This window comes from Enoplosus armatus, chromosome 14 (genome assembly GCF_043641665.1).
Source record: "Enoplosus armatus isolate fEnoArm2 chromosome 14, fEnoArm2.hap1, whole genome shotgun sequence".
NCBI lineage: Eukaryota > Metazoa > Chordata > Actinopteri > Centrarchiformes > Enoplosidae > Enoplosus > Enoplosus armatus.
Window position 1 is genome coordinate 3,202,004 of NC_092193.1, and position 18,935 is coordinate 3,220,938.

Genomic DNA, 18,935 nt, shown 5'->3' on the forward strand with positions numbered 1-18,935 from the left:
TCCATTAAGGCACTATTTAGTCAGGTGGAAAAGTAAAGTGCACGGCAGCAGCTAATAGAGCTTGTTTGTGATGAAGATTCATCTATAGGAGGTTCAGGAGGAGTCACACACACTTGTGTCTTGAACTCATCTCCTCTCAACTTTGCCAGACAGCCCTGCTGTGGCTGAAAAAGCCATTTCTCTACAGGAGGACCCACTAATCAGGTTCAAGCAGCTAAGGGATCCTGTTTATAAAGAAGATTAACATGTAGGAATATACTGATCTGTGTGTTAAAGCCTCTCGCAGTACAAAAGCGACTCTGGTGGGACTCGAACCCACAACCTTTGAATCACTTCTGAAGTGTTTCACTAGAAGTCCAATGCGCTATCCATTGCGCCACAGAGCCAGCTGCTTTTAGAACAGAGACAGCTGCTTTTAGAACAGAGACAGCTGCTTTTTATTGCTGACAGACACACACACACACACACACACACACACACACACACACACACACACACACACACACACACACACACACACACACTCACTCACTCACTCACTCACCCACTCATACATATTTTGACATTGTTAGACCATCAGATGATTTGCTTGAAACTTTTTTGCTATGTAAAATATTGTTGTTCTATGCCAGTACTCAATAGTACAATTAGCTGTCAACAATGTACATTCTGCATAATGTGGTACTGACTGCTACATTTTCAGTAGATTTGATGTGGTGAGTTTGTTATCGTCCAGAGCCGATCTCGAGGTTCCAGGTTGAACATTATCATAGTTGCTGAAGGAGCCATTGACAGACAAGGACAGCCCATTACCTCTGATTTTGTGAAGGATGTGAGTAGAGCTCAGTTTCAGACTGAGGCAGAGGGGGAACCAGAAGCTGGACCAACTGGTGGATATCAATATGTCTGAAAAACAGAGGCCAATGACAGAGTTACAGCACGGCGTTTTCTCAGTGTCCTGATTGGTTGTTTTTCCTCTTGTCCAGACACTTGCCACATTCTGAGAGAAGGTTTCTGTTAAATGTTTTTGCAAATTTTGGTGTGCGATTTCTTTAGGTGCCATTTTGCACCAATGTTCAACATTCACTATGGAAGAGCTCTGACGGACAATGACACAATGTTGGCAGCCTCGATAGCAGAAAATACATCAGAATGCACTAAAACCACAACACAATTTGAGAAAAGTATCTGACATGTAAAACTCTCAGCGGGATGATCATACTTTCAAGCCCTTTATTTTGAATTATGTCCATCTTTGACTGTTAGCAGAAACTTTACCTGTCAAAGGGGTCACCAACTAAAGTGGAAGTAAACTGGGCCATTCCTTGATTTAAACAGTGGAGGTTTCAAGATGTTTTATGAAGAAGGAAATCCATTTGTTAGGCTTCAAGGATACACACTTTTTGGTGAGAAACACTACATGTAAACTCAACTGTTACCCCACAGGGTATCTTTAAGTTAACCCTTCTGTCTGATGTCCTACCAGAAGTATGTACCACAGTTTGTTTTAATGTTGAGCTGTCAATCCTTCTCTGTAGGAGGTGTTTTAAGTATATTCTTCATTTGTCCTGCAGTTTCTCTGCATTGCTAGCATGCCTCATTAAATATGAAACAATGTGGGAAGTGCCTGCTGAAGAAAGACAACCAAGTAAATGTCAAAGTGTCCTGGTGTTCTTGAGAGACATGAAGGTTTATCAGTGGTTATTCTCCATGACCAGATCCAGCTTTTGGCGATGCAAAACGTTTTCTGTCATGTTTTGAAATGCTTTTGCTTCTTTATGTCCCTCTAGAATCGCGCTGATAAGAAAAGGCTGAACATTATTATTGTAGCAGAGGGTGCCATAGATTGCCACAACAAGGCAGTAACTCCTGATTATATCAAGGATGTAAGTACGGTGGAGAAGCCCGGTCAAGCCTTGGACCCACTAACTCTTCAGAAGCATGGATTTATTTCTTCTTCATGGTTTGCTGTTGGTTTCCTTCAGCGTGGGAACACACACCACAAAGTGTTGTGTCCTATGTGTCATTAACATTTCACATTCTTGCATGTTTCATGCAAGATATTTTTTTATTTCTTTACTAAAGTATCCACTCCCTTATATTTCTTGATTCCACTTATCTGTCAGGCATTTAGACATTTTTATTCCATTTGCACCCGTTTTTTTTACTCACTGCTAGTTCACGTCTGCATGCACATTATTTGGCACTCGTTATCATGACAGGAGATGTTTTGCATGATTTCTCCTTCTGCCTTAAACTTGTTTGGTCCCTTTTATTTCTGCATTTTATTAAGATTGTTTCATGTCAAGATCCATTAGATAGATGAGTTATGTTTTTTAAGTAAGAGCAACTGTTGAATAGAGGAATATGTGCTTATGTTTTCATGCTGTGTATCTGTAATTCCTGAAACCTTTTTAAGTCATGATACAGCTCTTCTGTGTGCATTTCCTATATTGAGCACTAACTCCTCTACGTGCTATCGTCCCACTTCGCTCTCCCTCCATATCCAGCTGGTGGTACGCTGCCTGGGTTTCGACACCCGGGTCACCATCTTGGGCCACGTGCAGAGAGGTGGGACCCCCTCTGCCTTCGACAGGATCCTGGTAAGTCACAGTATCTGTAATTCTTCTCAATGGAGCAGTTTGTATATGAAATTCTCTCCAGTTGTGAGATGATGATTTTGCAGGCAGGTCAAAATTACATTCTCCTCGTCCGATGTTTCAAGCCTTTTATATCCCCTGACGTGGTTATTTACTAATATTGACCTTTAAATGACCTTCGACCCTTGCAGGCCAGTCGTATGGGCGTGGAGGCAGTGCTGGCGTTATTAGAGGCCTCTGCCAACACCCCGGCCTGCGTTGTGTCTCTGGTTGGCAACCAGGCTGTCCGACTACCACTTATGGAGTGTGTTCAGATGGTAAGAGTGTGTGCATGTGCACTTGGAGAGTGGAGAGACTAAAAAGGTCTTGTGGTGTGAGCATCACACTACATCTCACTACACAGTCTTGTAGTCTGCATGTGGCTTTAGAGGAATGAGGTGGAATAGTGCGTCACTGGGCCCAGATGCTCCCAGTTTCACAAAACCACACCTACCATTTACCTGCAAGACAGATGGAGGACAACAAGCATGCATCAGACACAGTCAAACAGACCCAGAGTCCTGTCACCATTGAAAAAAATAACATTAATAACACAGATTTTGACATGTATGGTGAAGGAGCTGTTTTATGTTTTGTCATCAGACCCAGGAGGTTCAGAAGGCCATGGATGAGAAGAAATTTGAAGAGGCAGTGAGACTGCGTGGCAGGTATTTTTTGTCTACTTTGATATGATCAAATATCTGAAATGTTATGTAACTGAGATTCATCTCAGCCTACAAACAAGTTTAAAAGGAAGATGAAACACATAAAAGGCTTAAATAGAGCGAACAGAGAGCAAGCAGCACTGAATCATTTCATTACAGAAAGTGCAACTTTAAAAGTGCAAAGAAGTCACTTTCTTCTCCAGTTTCATCAGAGGTCCTGTATGATACAAGATTTCAGCCGGATTGCATTTGTCTCTCGTCTTTTTGCCAGTGTGCCCTGTTTTAACTGTGTTTGTACTGATTTTGATTGACTCTCTCTACAGCAGCAACAGAGCTGACATCCCCTGTGAATTTACTACATTGGCTAACTTAATTTTTCTGTTATCTGCAGGAGCTTTGAAAACAATCTGAGCACCTACAGGCTCCTCTCTTACCGGAAAGCAGATTCTGAACTTCCAAATGTAAGTACCCTTACAACCAAATAACAAAAAAACAATGTTTATATGAAATCAATAAGATGATCACAATTTTAATTCTTCTGATGTATCTCTCCACCAGCGGCTCTGAGATTTGTACGGTAGCATAAGGTACTTCCTGGTCAGGTGCCTTGTGGGTGCTGCAGTCTTTTTGTGACACTAACAGAGTCTGTTTTTCTGTGGCTGTCTCTGTCCTGAGGGAGAGGAGAAGGCAGGGGATGAAGAGCAGTTCGATGTATGTGATGAGTAATGAGGCTGCAGCTGAACAGGCTCTAGGTCAGCTTGTGCAGGCGTAGTTCACAGAGCAGACGAGCTTTTCAGCAGCTAGTTTAGATCTTTTTATTCACTTTGGCTTCCTCCATGCTGAGATAAAATTTTGTGGGTTTTTTTGCTTAGTACCTAGATTCTCTAGAACTAAACTATTTTTTCTATTTTACAGAGACAAAACTTATAACTACACATGTTTATATGGTAACACAGTGCCACAAAATGACAGTGTCAGTGCTCATTATCTGTCGCTCTGTCTGTCATTGCTTATTTCTTCATGGCTCTGCTTCGAAGTAGAAGTGCAGACATGCAAAGAGTTGCTTTAGTGCTTCAGTGACGGCGTCCCAACAACCCCGCTGTCAAGGACAATCACAGCGTCGGCTGTGATCTGCTTCAAATGAACCTGAAGTAGCCCTCCTTACAGTTCAATGCCAAGTCTGTGGAGACTGAAAATGTCTTTGCTTATTCACAAGTCAAACTGGACAGGCTCCAGGCTCTCTCTGATAAAAATGGTCACTCAGGTTTGGGGAGGTTTAAATATGATGTGGGAAATAAGTATGTCTCTAGATTGGGGCGTCAAACCGCCTCGATTCAGATATATGACATTGGATTCAATTGGAAACCCACTGTGATGGTGCAGCAGACACTAATGATATTATAAAAGATATTAAGAGCTATGATTTTATAATCAGCAGCTGAAAGTTGGACGCCTGTCCATTTTGAGCTTCTCCACATCGTCTTCCTGTTCTTTAATCCAATCCGTGTCCTCAGTTACCCCGTTAAAGAACTGCGGGAGGAGAACTGCGGGAGGCCCAGTCTCTCATTAATTCCCAGCACTCCTTTGACCCTACTGTTACCCACCAAATACCATTAAGGCCTGTGGGTGTATGTGGCTTACATTCAAATGTGAGTCTTGTACACAACATCATGGTCTTCAACTGAAATATGGACCATGTGCGCTTTGATATTAGGGGCTGAAAGTTGCTGTGCAGCAAATTTTGGATTGTGCCCTAAAATATTTTATACTCAGTAACTAGTGATTTGAGTTTTAATGTCAAGAAAACTTTGGATAGTCTGCGAAAGTTTGCATTTGACCGTCTATTTCCAGTGGTTGTCATGAGAAAGCTGCTGCTGCTTCACTGCGTCTTTTAGCAGCATGTGGCTTCTTGCATGTAAGGTGATCTTTGCCTGCTGCTGTTCTGCTCTGAGGCAAAGTCTTGCCTGGCTCCTCAGCAGTTAATGAGACATGGATGGTATTATCAGGCAGTGGAGACGGACAACTGTCCTGTCAGGCATGGAGAATATTTATTCTTAATTTGCAATATAATTATGTGGTGCTAAAAGTAAAAAGAAGAAGCAGCGAATCACCTGCAGTGAGTTTTGTCTAATTTGCCTACTTCATGTCTGCTACAGAAATCACTGCTTGTCTTCATTGCCTCTGAACGTTGCTGATATACCATCTTCTTCAAACCAAGCGTCATACATGCTGTGATTGTACACTGAATGTAAGACTCGCGCCTGAGGTGTGAGGATGTTTTAAAAGCTTGGGGGTGTTATAACATATGGCCATACTGTATACAAGTGCTGGTTTTGCTCTCTCCACTATGTGTTTAATGTATTTGTGAGTACTGCGTGTACTCTGCGTGTGTGACGGCTGCTCTCTGTCACCCACAGAGCTCCTTTAACGTTGCAGTGTTGAACGTCGGCGCGCCGGCAGCAGGTATGAACGCCGCCGTGCGTTCTGCTGTCAGAGTGGGAATCACTGAAGGCCACAAAATGTTTGCTGTCAGCGACGGCTTCGAGGGATTCTACAAGGGACAGGTAAGAGTGAAACTGTACATACAACTTTGCAGTGTTCATATTTATTTACAGCGCACTTGTCTAGGGCTGCACCACATGATGTGTTATTTTTTCAATTAATTGATTAGTCGTGTCGTCTATAAATGTCAGAAAATAGTGAAAAGCCCAAAGATGCAGTCTTGAAATGACTTGTTTTGTCTGACCAACAGTCCAAAACTTTAAGATATCCAACTTAATGATATAAAACAGTGGAAAGCTGCACATCCTTTCAGTTTAAAAGCTGCAACAAGACAAAGTTTAATTATTAATGGTATTTTCTCCCAATTAAAAACTATTTTGAAAGACTCTTCAAAAGTATATATATATATATTTTTTTTAAACAATGTTGTGATGTTTGATGTTTCACACTAAATCAGTCAGTAAAGATTTGGCAGAATAAGGAAAGATACCACCATATATTGAAAATCTTCTGCATCACTTACTCTAAAGGCTAAAAATACATGTTGGCTGTCAAGCGTAGTCATGTCATTGGACATGTTACAATTTATGGGGTTTTGTTCAGTCAGTAAACTCTTAAAATGTTTTGATAAATTACCAACAAATATACAATTAATGAAGTCTGCTCTAACTTGATCTTGCTCAATAACGGTCTCAGTATTTTGAGAAGTGCAAGAGAAGTTTATTCAAGCTAAATAAATATTGCAGTCATGCTGAGTACACTGTAGCTCTGGGCTCTCATGTTACCACATTCTTGTGCAGAACCTCATTCACCTGAACTGGACACCGCTGACCAGTTAACATATCTTAAAACGTGATTGGCCAAGCCGTTCTGCCTTCTCTGTGGCTGTTATTTCTTCACTCGGCACCTCTCTATCATAAATGCCGTTGATTACATCTGCATTCCTCAGTGATCCAGGAGCAAATTCTGCTCTCAGCCCGTGAATGTGAAGATAAAACTTAAAGCTAGGAGCACTCTATTAAGAGTAAACATTAGGAGTAAGCAACATTCCTTGGAGGTCTTAGTGACTTTACTGACCAATAGCAGGGAGCAGGAAGTGGCGGTGCAGTCACTCTCCTCTCTCCCTGCTGCACTGGCTACAGTGATAAGACTTAAGTGTGTTCAGATAAACAGGGCTACTTACTGTAAGCCAATTACTCCACTCCCACAGCAGCTATACCACATGTACACACACACATGGTCACACTCTTCTTCTTCAGCTGTGCAGAGAGAAGAAATGACTTGTTGAAAGCAATGAAGCCCCGAGGCGAGTTGTCATGTAGAGGGATTAGACTTGATTGAAAAGTGAATAGAATAAATCTTTACTGTCATCGGGGGAACAATAAAGAACTGCTCTGATATCTGCCTCCACCCCTTTACAATGGATTTGAGTAAAATTGAAAAATTGGATTTGAAAAATTCATCTCTTTCCAAAATCGATAACAGATACTCCGCAGAACACACTGTCAACAGTGTTCTTAACAGTCTCTTAGATCCAGTAGCTCCAATAAAATCTGTCGACAGTAGGTCTGTGGATCTGTGCATTATCACCTAAACATCAACAAAATCTAAATATCTAAATATAAATATCACGTCCTCGCAAAGTGAAGTAGTTTTAAAGCAGAAATGAATGAAAATGTGAATAATTGTAATTAATCATTTTTTAAAAATCAGATCAAGGAGATCAAATGGGGAGATGTGGGCGGTTGGACCGGCCAGGGAGGGTCCCTGCTGGGGACAAAGCGGTAAGTTGAAGTGTAGAGGTGTTGTTTAAATCCTGTGTGGATGTAGTTTCTTGACACGTAATGTACATTTTTCTCTTTTTCCTTTCTTCCTTTTCTCGAGTTACCCATTCTTTTGCTTTGGACTCTGATGTCTGTCTTTAAAAATCAATCGAGTGGATCCTCGGATGAGAGATTTGAAAAACCTTGTTTTCCTTGCTCTACCAAGAAGGGATTCATTACAAAATCTTGAACATTCACGAGCTTAGTGACCAAAGAGCGAGGCAGATATTCAATCGTATCTGAATTAATTATTTACAAATCTCATTGTTTTCTTCTGCCAATTTAATGTGTATCAACTGAAAAAAGAACTCTTGTTATTTTCCTTACATGATTATGAATTTCCTATATTGTCAGTGTAACTGCACCCTAACTGATTTAAAAAGGAATAAAGTTAAACAACTCTAAATAAAAACTACAGATTTAACAGGAGTTAAGTGGAACATTGTTGAACTATTCATTTATTTATTTATTTTCTATATGTTAGAACTCTTCCAGGCAAACATCTGGATAAGATTGCTGAGCAGATTAGGATCCATAACATCAACGCTCTGCTTGTCATCGGAGGCTTTGAGGTATGTAACTTTACCTGATTTCTGAGCTTAGTGGCAGTGTTTTATCTTAGTTTCACAACATTTTATCTTTCTATCTTTTATCACTTAGGAAAAAAAAGAAAAACAAGCTTGCTTAACACTTTCATCAGTATTAGTATTTCCTTATTCTTTAAAAAATATTGTGTTCAGTTGTATAATTCAAAGAAGCTACTAATGATTATATAAAAGATGAATTCTTGAATAATCTGAAAAGCTACCTGCCATGCAGCATTATTAAGCACTCTCTCTTCAGTATTTTACATTCACTATGTATTGTGTTGTTTAGCAACTGATTTGCCCTTTATGACATCTCAATTTGCAAAACATGTCCTGACTTCTGTATAACTGTATTTTGATAATACAATTAAGACACATTTAAATGTTATAGGCTCTCTCCGTGTCTGTCCATATATGGTTTCTTTATGGCCAAGCTGAAAAGCCAAGCCTTGCTGATTTGTATGTATTAGAATCATAACAATGACCTTGATTTAATAGATGGTCTCATATTTGGAACCTCCCAGGTTTGAACCCTAATACTATGAAACACTAAAATCAAAATAAATCAAGTGTTTTTTGACTTTGGCAGCTTGGCCACAACATGAACACTGTCTGTCTCCCTCCCTGTCTGTCTGTCTGTCTGTCTGTCTGTGTGGAGCTACAGCTTCCACTTTGTGTCCCACTGTCCATCGTCATTGGACTGGCTCTCTCCCCTTGGCTTCTCCCACCAGTATACTCCTCCCAGACCTGTGTTCGTCCCACCTGCCATCTGACCTTCCCACTTCATTACTTTAGTGTTTGTTCCCTACATACTCCTGAGCGCCCAAACAGTGTTCAAGTTTTAATCTACATACATTATAGTTCTCCATAGTTCTAATTTGGTGTCTTCAGTGTGTTCATGCCAGAAAAGATGAAACGAATACTCAAACATGTCATATTGCATTTTAAGTCAGCTTAACTTTTTATTGTGTTCTAGAATAAACATAATTTTCCCATAATGCATTGACATAGGAAGTGAAGGAGCTACTTCTTGCTGGATTAATTTAAAACAAATACAGAAACGGCTCCAGTTAATCCAGAAAATGAGAAAATGGGAATTAAATCTCTAGATAAATATCTCGCTTTCTCTTTGTTTGATTGGCACCAGCCTTCCAAAGTTTAGCAGATCAATAAATACATGTCACGTACTATTTCTTATTAGTACAAAATGGTCAAAGTTGCAGTAATCAGTATATAAGAAATGGATAAAATAACTTTGTGTAATGTAACTCTGTAGCTCCGTGGAGCATTTTAGCCTCTTTTAGCTCATCGTTTTAGTTGTATAGCCCACAAATTCCACTTTCATCAGTGAGGATCATTAGCAACTAGCCAGTGAAGAAAGAAATATTTCTCCCAGGAGTTGGTGGAGACCAAACAGCTAAAAGAAATGTGAATATTCAACAAATGGATATGAACATAGGGATGATAACGTTGCTCTGTGTCTGCAGGACGTGTAAACAGCCAACAAAGAATCAATGACTGCAGCTTTAACTGCATTGATTTCTTGTACACTAACTGCAAAAACAGTTCACTTTGAAAGTGGTGTCGTACATTATAATAGATAATGTATACTGACAGTATGTAGTATGGGATTTGAACACTGTCCTCTAAAAGCTCCAGGCTCCTCCCACCATGATTTTTCCTAAAAGCTGGACTCTGTCCTGTTGTCCTCTGTACTTGTAAAGACCTTGGCGTTAGGCCTCTTCACTTTTCTGCCACACCTCATTCCCTTTGTCTGTACATCCTCAACAACAACCAATAAGACGCTGGCTCTCACTGCTGCAGGCCTACGTGGGATTACTGGAACTTTCTGCTGCGCGGGACAAATATAACGAGTTCTGTGTGCCCATGGTTATGGTCCCCGCCACCGTCTCCAACAATATACCTGGTTCAGACCTCAGCATTGGCTCAGACACCGCTCTGAATGCCATTACTGACGTAAGTGTGGCTGGGTTAGAGTGTATGCGTGTGTGTTTGTAGTCGGACATAACACACACACCACCCAGCCTGTAGGAGTTTTGGGCTTCGCTGATCGACAGCTCGCATCCTCGCATTAACAATCAGAAGGTGGACTTGATTTGACAAGTTAAGAAAGTAAAGAAACTTCAGCAAACGGCTACATGATATTGACAAAAATGAAAATTTTTTTTGACATTGAATAACAATACAGTCGATGTATAGATAACAACTTTAAATGTTTATATAAAAAGCCAGGTTCTCAAGCTGTGGGGCATAAAGCCTTTGTATAGGGGGAGTGCTCTGATGCTAGCAAGGCTTTCAAGATCCAGGTTAGAAAGATTTATTCAGACAGCTAAATAACACGAAGAGGACAAGATGGAGGAACGTCTGACAGAGGAGAAAAAACAAACAAAGGTAGTCAAATCAGTCGAATCCAAAATGTGACAAAAGTCTTAACTGGCTGTCAGCGTAGCTGGAGAGACATTATTTTATGGCTAAAAAGTTTAACCTGCAACTCATGAGAAACATGCATATAAAGAAACATTTTATTATATATAATATGTTTTATTTTGAGTAATATCATTTCAGTACATTAAACTTTGCTTGCTTTACTATTAGCCTCCCCAGTTTTTTAAATGGTTGCTAAGATTTAATTGGGTTATGGCTTTTTTTTTTTATGACACAACAGAAACAGTTTGAGAGCCGCTGCTGAAAAGTGTCAGTGGGATGTAATATTTTCTGTGTAAACACAGACAGCCTGACACTCAGCAACCGAACCTATAAGTAGGGTTTTCATTGACCTAAGTGGAATGTACAGGCTGAAACTTGTGCTTTCACATAAACAAAAGCATATTATAATGGCAGTAAATGATAGTGGCAGAGTACACAAAAGAAGTATGAAAACAAAGACTCAAATAAAACAATTCAGGCCCTAAGACATTTATTAATCATCCTTGAATTACAGCCTAGTTTAGTTGGTTATTAATTTACTGGGCTATATGTTGCAGTGTCACAGAAGCTAATAAGCAGGATTCGGCTAATGTCCCCACACAGCATCAGGGTACATAGAGCAGGTGGCTGCTGGTTGTTGTTGGAGGCGAGCTGGTCAGCGGAGGTCCCAGGTAAGTGTTTGGGCATGCAGTGACGTGTTGTGGCATGTTTTTGGCGAGTGGCCCTGGCGTGTTCGTGTTCCCTCTCTGTGTTTGTTTGGGAAACAGCAGATGACTCGATGGCGGTCTGATTCAACGCAACAGGGACGCTCTGCTTTCTCTGTCTCATCCAAATGGCCCAGAGTCGGTGCGTTTGGAGTCTGCATGCTGCGTGGGCACGTACAAGTCCAGCATCACTGAATGCTGTCTACATTTTAGTCTTATGACTGTTCTGAACCAGGCCAGGCCCTCTGTCTGACCTCGACCAGTCTGCATGCCTGATTTAAACAAGAAAAAGCCCTTTGCTTCTTGTTCATAAAAGGAAACATCGCTCAGAGCCTTTGGAGTCCCACCCCAACCTTTATCTTGTCACGTCAACACCGATACATGTCAGCCAGAGTGACCCCCCCCTCCCCCCCGCCCCTCCACCCTCTCCCCCATTTCCTCTCAGCCAATGAGAAGCCAAAGCCCCTGTCACCTGGAGAGAGCCAGCCAGCAGCACAACACACACTGCAGGCCACACACACACACACACACACACGTTACAGAGCTGCCTCTTAGTGGTCCCAGTTTAATTAGAAGGACCTTCTTTACTTGGTGGTGAAGTTTGCAAACAAATCTTTAACACAGAGTCCTCGGTCTGAACTGACTGTCCTGAATCATCAGCGTTTTATTTTATGATTTCTTGCCTAGTAATTGCAAGAATAGTATACTATACAGTTATACAGTATATGAAAATTAATACATAGCATCGAATTGGTTACCGAGGTAACGAAGGATTTAAGCCAGGGGAGCCACTGTGCACCTTGAAGCAGCCTGTAAAAACACTGTAGTCTCCTACACAAGGACACTCACTGACAGGGTCTCAGGTGTGTAGTGTGCCCTCTAGTGGTCTAACCCCATATTACGGCCACCACCATCAGGCCTTTGAGTCCCTGCTGCAGCTGTTCGAGGGCCGGGCCGACTTCGAGGAGTTTTGCATCCCGATGTGCATGCTGCCTGCTACCATTAGTAACAATGTGGCTGGCACCGACCTCAGTATCGGCGCTGACACGTCCCTCAACGCCATCGTGGAGGTAAGGGCCAATGGAAAAGACCAGAACATCAGCTAGAGGCATCCTGTCTTATAATAATGACAGTTAATGTGGTGATAGTACTGCTAGTGTTGAGAAACCACCCTGGAGTAATGAGTAAAGTGATGACTAAGGTGAATGTAGAGGCCTGAGGTACAGTATGTAGATGGGATCACAACACTACAAAAGGTGGAGAATCCTACTTTACCTGTTAAGAGACCTCGGTAACACAGAATCAGTCCTGCATGCTGCTTAGAGAGTTGAATTATTATCCCAGTTCATCAAGTGTTTATGGAAAAAGCTGTTTGAGAGAACTGAAGTAAAACTACAATCTGTGAGTACACATTTTCCCTGTTAATCCAAAGTACAGAACTTGCATGTCAGTGACTGCGGTTATGTTGTATTGATGATGTTAATCTTTATTTTGGAAGCAGTTATGTGTCAAATCCTTCTCCTCCTGCTAGTTTGTGATGCTGTCAGTGTTTGAGGAGTGCATCTCTGTGTCATGTGTTTGTTTGGGTTACATATTGCTCTTGTTTTACCTGCTGTACTGATACCAGATGAGAAAAGTCTGCTACCAAGAACAATACCATGAGAGCCAAAACTTTACACAGCCAAGAAAAACAAACGGAGGTTTGCCAACAAGATAAAGGAGACAGTCTTCTGTCCTGTTGTACACTATCTAGATCTGGTAGACTTCACCCATCTGGTTAGAATGAAGGTCCAGTACGCACAGGTCAACTCTGACGCTCAAATCATCGCTAATCATCCGAATTCAATGATTCTTTTCAATACAGGAATCTTTACCCACCTGTGTCTCAGAAAACCATTGTTTTCTAAGACAGTGAGCTTCTACACACACTATTATTTTAGCTGTGCAAAAATATCACAGAAGAAAGAGGCTTTTGTTGTGAAAGTACTGAATGTTGTGCATATGTAGCCCATAACAATCTAACAGTAATGCTTAAAACACACGCTAGTAACTTTGAAGTTTTTCATATCTTGCGACAACAAAAATGCTCATTCAAATGTGAGTTAAACGGTCTCATAGAAGACAGACAGTGTGCAAGACGCATAATCAAAACTGACAATCAAGGTCAATTAAACGTCCGACATGAAATACAATTCTTTTTTTTAATATGAGGCTTTCCGGCAGATGAGGTTAACAAGACAATTTCTTATACTAAGACGCCACAAAAGTAAATGATTGAGTATTCAAACACAGCATAGATTTTAAATCGTGTTATTTTAACTTGACGTAAAACTTAATTCACTTCTCTACAATGAGGAGTTAACCTGTGCGTCACTGAACCTCAGGATGTTTCATCTGACTCTCTTAGCACGGACTGTAAGAGGTAACTATGTCTGCATGTTTACTCTGTATTTGATTTACTTCATCCACTAAAGTAGAGCTGCAGCTGATCATTGTCTATAGACATGATGCTATATTCCCATCAAAGCTTTCCTCAGCCCAAAGGGACAGAAAATGTTGAGTATTTTCACTTTAAAGCATTATTTATATGTTAAATTCACTACAATCTTAAAATGGTTGTCAGTTTTCTGTTGACTGAATAACAGATGAATTGATTTCAGCTCTACTTTAATGATTGCATGTGGTGAACAAATCAACCATTTTGCTTGTTAATAACTGTAAAATCTGTGTGTGTGTGTGTGTGATTCAGACATGCGATCGCATCAAGCAGTCAGCCAGTGGCACCAAGCGGCGGGTCTTCATCATTGAGACCATGGGGGGCTACTGTGGCTACCTGGCCACTGTGGGCGGTCTGGCTGCAGGCGCCGACACCGTCTACATCTACGAGGAGCCGTTCAACATCCGGGACCTGCAGGTCAGAGATACAGTCTGCCTACTGCAAAACCATTTAGTAAAGCTGTTTAATGAAGTAACATTTGACCCCTCACATCTCCCTCTTTTGGCTTATATTCAGATGAGCACCTTGTTAGGTACCTTTTGTATTTCATAACCTCAGTAGTATACGTAAATATGTATCTTTTCAAAGTTCTGCTGATGAAGCAGCACAGATCACACTTCACTGTTCGTGTGCGCTTCGCAGCAGCTTCCATTGGTTCATCACTGCCTCTGCCTGGAGGTTTCAGGAGTGTGCAGGTGACCCAGATTATGGCAGTGCAATTTATTAATAACGTCTGAGCTGCATCACTCATTCCACGACAGACAGACAGATCCCATCAAAACAGATCAGGTGGGGGTGATTAGAGACGTCAGGGCTGTCACTGTGTTTATGAGACACAAACCTTAACTTTATTTGTGCCTTTAAGGGCAGTTGTATTCAGAAGACCTATCCGCCCCTCTACACCACGAAAAAATATTCAAATGTATATTAACATCTTGATTTTACTTGAGATAGTTCGTTGTTGTCTTATTTTTGTTTTAATCCAGTACAGTTTGATGTCTCGTATTAAGGGTTTTACTTTTTTTTTAATGTGATTGTGAGAGCCACTTTGCACTCTACAAATAATAATATACCAGAAGATTCATTGTAATTTAATTTGATTGCTTGTAAAAGAATTCTCTATTAGACATTATTAATAGTCAGTTTTATTAATATAGTCCCAAATCAAAAGTGTATTAGACAAATACTTTAGAGTAACCCAAAACAAACCTTTCTTTTGCATTAAAACTCCTCTTGGCTTCATCAGAATGGTAGAAACAGCAAATGTGGTGCCCCCTGGTGGCGTAAGCGTCACCCTACACCTCTCCACTCTGGGGAGTGATGAGACGGAGGCGAGATATTTGCGGCTGGATCTGCTGCTCGTGCAGGTTGCCGGCCGCCTTCGCTCCGGGTTAACGTGAGGCTTCGCTCTGTGTTTTCAGGCCAACGTGGAGCATCTGACGCAGAAGATGAAGACGACCATCCAGAGAGGCTTAGTGCTCCGGTGAGGCTCAACACTCGTATTCCACTTTCTGATGTTACATTTCCAGGCCACTGCTGTTTCCTTGGCATTACATTGTTTAGCATGTGGGATTTTGCGTGTGACTGTGTAGGTTTGAAGGAGAGAACACAAAAGAGTGTAAAAATATTTACATACCCTGTTTTAATGGTAAATCATTCATGTGCTCGTTTTCAATTAATTACACAAAAGCTGTCTTAAAATGTCGTCAACAGCAAATCGACCTCACAGACTTTATTTCATGTCATCTGTTGTGGCTATTTTAGTCCACTGCACCATCACGCTGTTTGAATTGCTCCCAGCAGGACGGAGGTCTGTGGAAATAGGACAGACGTAGTATTTTGGACAGTGTGTAGGTGACATTGTGTGCTGAGGTTTGCACCTGCGTAATGTCATTATGACAAGAAGCAGTCAGGCACAGTGGTGCGTCAGAAGTGGCTCTGCAGGTTGCAGTGGACAGCAGAGTGATGCTCTGGCTCAAGGGCACTTGAGCACCAACAGCTCGAGGACACTAGTTAGTCTGCGTAAAGGGTCGGTTCACCCCCCCAAAAAACCTCACTTGCCTCTACTGGTTTGTAGTCATGCAGATAGTTTTGACTTTATTTGTCCAGGTTTTTAAGATGTCTGTCTGTGAGATTTCTGTCTCCACCCCCAAAGCAATGGAGATTAATGGAATTGTATTTGTGGTGCTCACAGCATTGATTCTGAAAGGAGATTTGTGTCCCTGTTACAGCACGCAGTAGGAAGTTAGTAGAAAGTCTTATTTAACCTGTTGTCCTTGTCACGTGTGTGTGTTTTAGAAATGAGAACTGTAATGAGAACTTCACCACTGACTTCATCTACCAGCTGTACACTGAGGAGGGACGAGGAGTGTTTGACTGCAGGAAGAACATCCTCGGCCATATGCAGCAGGTTGGACACACACACACACACACACACACACACACACACACACACACACACACACACACACACACACACTCATTTGCTCCAGTTGAAGTAAATTAGCCGGCGATGTGAGGAACCATATCCACTTATCATTTCCATGGTCGCAGGGAGCTGCAGCCTATCCCAGCATGCACTGAGAGAGAGGCGGGGTCCGTCACTAAATATTGTGAATTAGGAGTTTTTAAGAAGTTTCGTCAGATATAATGCATAACAATGGAACACAGTTCATTGCATCGTTTTACATAAATATCCTTCTTTAATATTGTGATTTTACTTTACCTCACTTCATTTTAAATAAAAGAAAATGTTCCTTTTTCACAGGGAGGAGCTCCATCACCATTTGATAGAAACTTTGGCACCAAAGTTGCTGCTAAAGCCATGCAGTGGATCACACGGACGCTCAAGGAGTCTTACAAAGGAGGTAAAACACAACTTCTCTTCGCTCTTAGTTCCTGTCCATGTCCATGTCAGTGTCTGTGCATGACTGGGTGCAGTATGTGTGTGCACGGACCTGATGTGCTTTGGTTATGAAGGCTGACGCTCGTCTTCGATGCAGGGCGAGTGTTTGCTAACTCCGAGGACACTGCCTGCCTGTTGGGGATGCGTCGCAGAGCTCTGGTCTTCCAGCCCGTGGCTCAGCTTCGGGACGAGACTGACTTTGTGTAAGGAACATTTTCAGTTTTAAGCTTCCGGATTTATATTCACTAAAAAGGTGAGAAAAAACTTAACAGCAATTTACCAGCTACAAATTGGAATGACTTGCTGTACTTTATTTACCTGTTGGCAGCAGGTCCCTATATTTAGGTCTGCTGAATGCAGCTTAAACGTGTAGCAAAATATTCTACAATATATTTGTAAAACATATTATACTTTTATCAGAATCTGGTGCTCGTTGTGTAATACCTAAAAAAAATAGTTCAACATTTTGGGAAGTACACTTATTTGGCCAGACTAGATGTTTCCCCCTTCTTCCAGTCTTAATGCTAAGCTGTCTCCTCGTTCTGGCTTCATATTAGCGCACAGATATTGGAGAGTTTTATAGATCTTAACATCTAACTAGAAGAAACAGTGTTCAACTATTCCTTTTTAAAGTTTAAGGCTTATAGTATATTCTGCTTTTCTACCATCCAACCAGCAGTAATGAGACCAAACTCATATTTTAATCTTGCTTTAATAAAGCAAATACTTTTCCTTACAGCTAGAGTGAATCTACAGTGTCTCAGCATGAGTGATGGGACAGGTGTAGTTTTATATGAAAGCCTCATCCTTGTTTTGTCTCCTCAGCCACAGGATCCCTAAGGAGCAGTGGTGGCTGAAGCTCCGTCCGCTGATGAAAATCCTGGCCAAGTACAAGACGAGCTACGACGTGTCCGACTCCGGCCAGCTGGAACACGTGACCCGCTTCCGGGCTAAAGACAGCAACACCTCTGCGACCATCTGAACCGCCGCACTGCTGCCAGAGGAGAGCTTCACTCCAACAAGAAAACAGCTTCACAAAACAGTGACGGCTGCTCACACAATGACCGATCGACCGCTGAGTGACTGCAAATAAATTAAGGTAGATTTGAAAAGATAGGTCATTTTAAAAAGTTAAATTGTACGGCAAAGTTATGGCACTTTTCAGAAGGGATCTTCTATATTTTAGATAATGACAGATGAAGTTTAGATAATGACGGATTCAGTCGTCTGTAATAGAGCTCTTTAACAAGCTAGCAGAGCTGACCTTGTGTTTTCTAGATCCCCAATCAAAGTTATTATAGACCTAAATATATATATATATATGCACTCCTCATTATGTACTGTTTAAGTATTCAACTTGTAGTCCTGAATATTTTCTACAGCACTTTGAGCCCCATAATTAATGTCGTCCCCTGAAGCTGCTTGTGAACAGAATATATGCCCGGAGGATCATGCTTTCAGTCTGAAGCCTGTAACGTCCACCATCTTGATTGTAAAATGCTTCAAGATGAAAACTTGAAGGAAAACGTGACCTACAGGTTTAGTGAGCCGAGCTGGCTGGCTGTGTGTGTGTCCTATCACCTGCTAATTGTGTGTATGAGTGTGTGTGTGTGTGTGTTGTGATGTTGTCTTTGCTGTTCCTATCCACCCTGGGCTTTGTGTGTGGCATCTTATAGTGGTACTTGTGAGTAGGGTCCTGCTGTGTCTGTAGTTTGGCCGTGAAGTGGAGGATGTCTGGAACACAACATTAACTCTATGTGAGTGTCCTGTCACAGAGTAATAAAGCATTTATCGTGTGGAAAGTTATGAGACTGTGTTTGTCAATGAGTTTTGGCGGTAAATTCTTTTTGATTTAAGAAAAAAAAAGTTAATTAGGTTATGAGACTTCTGCCTCACAGCACTGAAAAATCATTTTTCAAAGGAAAAAATGTACACTGGGAAATAGACTTTCGTGCAGAGTTAAATGAGAAGATTGACACCACCAGGCAGCTGGTTAGCTTAGCTTAGCATAAAGACATGAAACTGCTAGCCTGGAGGTGTCCAAAAGATAACAAAATCCACCAACCAGCCTACTATCTGTACAAAAGCTGAGTGTAAAAACAACACATTGTGGTTTTACATGGTTCCGGTCTATTTCTTGGCCGGGAGCAGTGACTTCTCCTGGA

General features: G+C 41.4%; 1 protein-coding gene and 1 non-coding gene across 6 annotated transcripts in view; one reads left to right on the forward strand and one right to left on the reverse strand.

The window, feature by feature from the left end:
- Positions 1-18,576, forward strand: part of LOC139296767 (ATP-dependent 6-phosphofructokinase, platelet type-like) — a 29,735-nt gene extending 11,159 nt beyond the window's left edge. Inside the window, exons 7-22 of one of the 5 annotated variants that reach the window (XM_070919279.1) lie at positions 737-832; positions 2,511-2,603; positions 2,792-2,917; positions 3,243-3,307; positions 3,696-3,769; positions 4,345-4,346; positions 5,722-5,868; positions 7,520-7,590; positions 8,114-8,201; positions 10,041-10,193; positions 14,118-14,282; positions 15,287-15,348; positions 16,164-16,275; positions 16,633-16,732; positions 16,868-16,973; positions 17,596-18,576. In XM_070919279.1, coding sequence (XP_070775380.1) covers positions 737-832; positions 2,511-2,603; positions 2,792-2,917; positions 3,243-3,307; positions 3,696-3,769; positions 4,345-4,346; positions 5,722-5,868; positions 7,520-7,590; positions 8,114-8,201; positions 10,041-10,193; positions 14,118-14,282; positions 15,287-15,348; positions 16,164-16,275; positions 16,633-16,732; positions 16,868-16,973; positions 17,596-17,752 — 1,617 coding nt within the window. In that variant the 3' untranslated portion in view covers positions 17,753-18,576. Of the gene's footprint in view, positions 1-736; positions 833-1,790; positions 1,887-2,510; positions 2,604-2,791; positions 2,918-3,242; positions 3,308-3,695; positions 3,770-4,344; positions 4,347-5,721; positions 5,875-7,519; positions 7,591-8,113; positions 8,202-10,040; positions 10,194-12,285; positions 12,439-14,117; positions 14,283-15,286; positions 15,349-16,163; positions 16,276-16,632; positions 16,733-16,867; positions 16,974-17,595 lie in introns of all 5 variants that reach the window. The other 4 variants (XM_070919276.1, XM_070919277.1, XM_070919278.1 and 1 more) reach the window with 4 other exon arrangements.
- Positions 295-386, reverse strand: trnar-ucu (transfer RNA arginine (anticodon UCU)). The gene is given in 2 exon segments: positions 295-330; positions 350-386. It is a non-coding gene; the product is annotated as a tRNA-Arg (tRNA).
- Positions 18,577-18,935: the final 359 nt, after the last annotated feature.